Source organism: Apium graveolens, chromosome 6 (genome assembly GCF_009905375.1).
Source record: "Apium graveolens cultivar Ventura chromosome 6, ASM990537v1, whole genome shotgun sequence".
NCBI classification, from domain to species: Eukaryota; Viridiplantae; Streptophyta; class Magnoliopsida; order Apiales; family Apiaceae; genus Apium; species Apium graveolens.
In genome coordinates, this window is record NC_133652.1 from 3,747,694 (window position 1) to 3,751,573 (window position 3,880).

Consider the following 3,880-nt stretch of genomic DNA (forward strand, 5'->3'; position numbering starts at 1 on the left):
CTACGTCAGTTTTTTTACACACAACCTTGCACTAAAATAAAAAAAATTGAAAAAATATATAAATATACACTATTTTTGGATTTTAACTAAAATGGAGAGTGTAAAATTTTTTAAAACATGGACGAAGAAATGTTCTACATGTTTGTCATTATATACAGATTTTTTTTTATTTTCCAATTTTAATTTAATTTATTTGAACAAAATTTACCGCTCCCACATCTCACTAGCTACTACTCTAGATTTACATAAATAACAAAAATGAATTAAATAAGTTACATGAATAGATAGTGGAGGAGGAGCATCCTATATAAAGAGGAATACACATTAGTTACCCTCTTCATTCCAACAAACTAATTTTCCTTTATTTCCATTCCTCTCCCATTCCTCCCACTCTCACTCTAAAAAGTTTCCCCACAACACTCACGCTCTCTCTCATTCACCTCCCCGGAATCAAACACTCTCACTTTCACACTTTTCCTTTATTCTCCATCTCTGCTCGTCTCGTACCGTCTTGTGCACTGGTTACGACTTTTTTCGGGTTACTCAAATGCAAACATGAGTCCTAACATTTCCACACAAATGTTTTCTCCTGTCAAATGCACGGAACACAAAACTCAAACTACAATGTTTTCAACTAGGGTTACTGGGGTTGCAACTAGGGTTGTCAGAATATCTGTCACGGATCCCGATGCTACTGACTCCTCGAGTGACGAAGAAGGGCCCACTTTTCACCAACGAAAAATAAAAAAATATGTCAATGAGGTGACTATCAGAAGTAGCCGGAGCACTCCCCGGAAAAAACCAGCCGGAAAATTGAAAAAGGCTGCGCCGGCGGTTAAACTAAACCCTACTAAGAAGTTTCGAGGTGTACGGCAACGCCCGTGGGGAAAATGGGCGGCTGAGATTAGAGATCCTATGAAACGTGTACGGTTATGGTTGGGTACTTATGATACGGCAGAAGAAGCTGCCATGGTTTATGACCACGCGGCTATCAAGTTACGTGGACCACACGCGCTGACGAATTTTTCGACCCCGCCGTTAAAAGTGGTGCCGGAGAAAAACCCGTCTCCGACATGCTCCGGTTATGATTCCGGCCATGAGTCGAATAATACGACAACCACTACAAATATTTGTTCGCCAAAATCTGTACTAGGGTTTGTCACGGTTTGCAATGAAGAGTCAAATGATGACACAAAGTCTACAAGTACTGTAACTGACACCGTTAAAGTAGCCGAAAGTTTTACTGATTTTTTGGGAACAAATGACGGTACGAGTTGTCCTAGTTTCACGGAAAATCTGTTTGATTTCCAATGTTCGCCGTTAGATTTGTTTGACCAAATGGGTTACCAAATGGGGCAACCCGGGAGCTTGTTTGACGATTGTTGCTCGGATGTGTTTATCGGGTCGGGTCAGGATATTGGATTCGGGTTCGGGTCGGATGTATGGATGGATGATGAGGGGTTTCAAGACTTTGGGGATATTTTCGGGTCGGATCCTCTCGTGGTTCTTTAGTAGTGTGAAGAGTGTGTTTTATTAAATGTTGCAAGTAGCAGTTTTGGTAGGAGTAGGTTTGAGTTCAAGTTTCAAATGTCAATTTTGTTTATATATTTCAATTTAAGTTTAAAATAATTACTTTTACAAATTTATTCCCTCTGTTTTTTTATATGTCGTTTGATTTTCTTGGGCATAATTCTAAATTATTTGACCGCATAGATAAAATAATATTCTTTAAAATTTTTTTTTTGTAAATTAAAGTTTTACTTATCTATTTTTATTGAAAAAAATAAAAAATTATTATTATAGCTATGCAGTCAAAACACTTAGAAGCAGTGTTACGGATTTCGGAAATCGGAACTATTCCGTTGATTTACCGATTTACGATTTATCGGACGATTTTTTAAAAATCGGATAATTAATCGGCGATTTATTGGATATCGGTTAAATCGGACAAATATTTTTGACCGATTTTTGAGCGATTTATCTGCGATTTTTGAAAAATCGACCGATTTTTATAACAGAGCTTAAAAGTATATACACAAAAGTCAAATGTCAGTATAATAAAAAACAGAGGGAGTATTAGAAAAAATATGAGCGTGGTTACGACATTATTTATTTAGTGCATAAAATTTATCGATTCGAGTTTTCCAAACACAAATTATTTACCGTTCTTGTTCTAAATATCGGTTAATTGGACGAGTACTCAAAATTTGGGGTTCAATCGATTTAGATTTGAGCTCGTATTCAAAATCTTGACAAACTAATCCAATTTAAAAAAAACATAACCGAGTAAAACAAATTTTCGAATTTCATAATTTCGGTAAATGACTGGGGTTTGGATAAATTGACAGTGGGAGTCACGTTTAAGCCGTGAGATTTATGCTTGACTATATGCAATGTATGCAAGTTCATGCTTGGTATAATGGGAAAAGTAAGAAGCATTTGATGCTCTACAATTGTATGAACATTTTACGCAAAAGAGTAATGGTTATGACCTACAAACATTACTCCTATACGGAGTTGGTAGATAAATCTTAGAGCTGTACATGATGACATCCTTTTTTCTAGGTATTTTGTAACACAATTCCGTAAAAATTCGAATATGTTCGTGATCAGCGTTCTGAAAATCGGCCGACTCGATGGAGTACTTAAAGAACGAAATCAGTTGATTTAAACTGAAGTGAGTACTCGAATATTCAAAATAAGTGAAAATCAATCAATTACATAAATTTAGAAACTGGAGTTCAGTAGAACCAATTTTTGAGTTTTTATTATTTTTAATTTTAGGGAACACATAGTGTGCATAATTTGATAAATTTAATTTTTGTTTCATTTTTATTTGTTATATTTAATTTTTATACAATCAAAATTAGATTTAATCTTGTTTAACATATCATTTTCAATTTTTTTGAAATATTATAGGAGTAATATTTAATATTTGATCAAAATTTGATCAGTTTAACCGATAAAAAAAATATCACAACTAAGGTCGGAGAGAATATAAGCAAAAACAACTCTCAATATTCATGAATCTAATGTAATCATGAACGTCCTATTCGAAAAAAATATATGACAATTAAGGACGGAAGGAGGGAGTATAAGCAAAAATAACTTTCGATATTCATGAACTTATTGATTTTGAGTAGAATCTAATGTAAACATGACCTTCCTATTCGAAACTCTGCATCGGAAAACGAACTTACCTTATGCAGAAGGATCTTAAAAACTATGAAGCATGGCCATTTTTGTTCGGATTCAAATATTGGGGTCAGATTAAGTAATCAAAATAATTGCAAAAGAAGAAGCGATAAATATAAAAGAATAATTATACTATAGTACATGTAGGGGTGTATTTGATATTGTTGTTGTTGTCAGCAAGAGCAATTTCACTGAAAAGCATTTAAAAAATTGTTTGATAAAATTCAAAAGCTGATTTTGGGAAAACTACTTTTGGCCTAAAAACTGCTGTTAAAGAAAGGAAGTAACTCCATGCTTTTAGAAAAAAACTGCTTTTCAGTTTTTGCGGAAAGCATATGCTGATTTCACCATCAAACCTTATCAAAAATATTATTATTATTAATTTTTTGCATCAAAATAGATACATGTCAAAAAAATTACCAAACAGTAATATGAATTTTACAACATCACTTTTTTCAATAGCACTTTTTGTAACAGCACGACAATTTTTAACGGCAATCCCAAACAGAGCCATAATTTGAAATGTAATAACATTCTTTAGTGCCCGTTTGAAAATTTTTAAAACAAGTAACTTATTACTTAAACAGAATAAGTGAGTGATAAGTGATAATTTGATAAATGCTTATAAGTTATACAATTCTTTAAATGATTTAACTTATAAGTCAGAATTGTTTTTATTTAAATG

At 33.2% G+C, this 3,880-nt stretch overlaps 1 protein-coding gene across 1 annotated transcript; it reads left to right on the forward strand.

Annotated features, from left to right (window-relative positions):
• The first annotated feature begins 337 nt into the window (after positions 1 to 337).
• LOC141663734 (ethylene-responsive transcription factor CRF1-like) lies at positions 338 to 1,738 on the forward strand. Its single transcript, XM_074469529.1, has one exon. It carries the CDS (start codon positions 556 to 558, stop codon positions 1,510 to 1,512), a length of 957 nt encoding a protein of 318 aa, XP_074325630.1. The 5' UTR covers positions 338 to 555; the 3' UTR covers positions 1,513 to 1,738.
• The last annotated feature ends 2,142 nt before the right edge of the window (positions 1,739 to 3,880 follow it).

Bases quoted from the DNA above. Each gene is read 5' to 3' on its own strand.
- LOC141663734 (XM_074469529.1), top strand. From the start codon at position 556: ATGAGTCCTAACATTTCCACACAAATGTTTTCTCCTGTCAAATGCACG.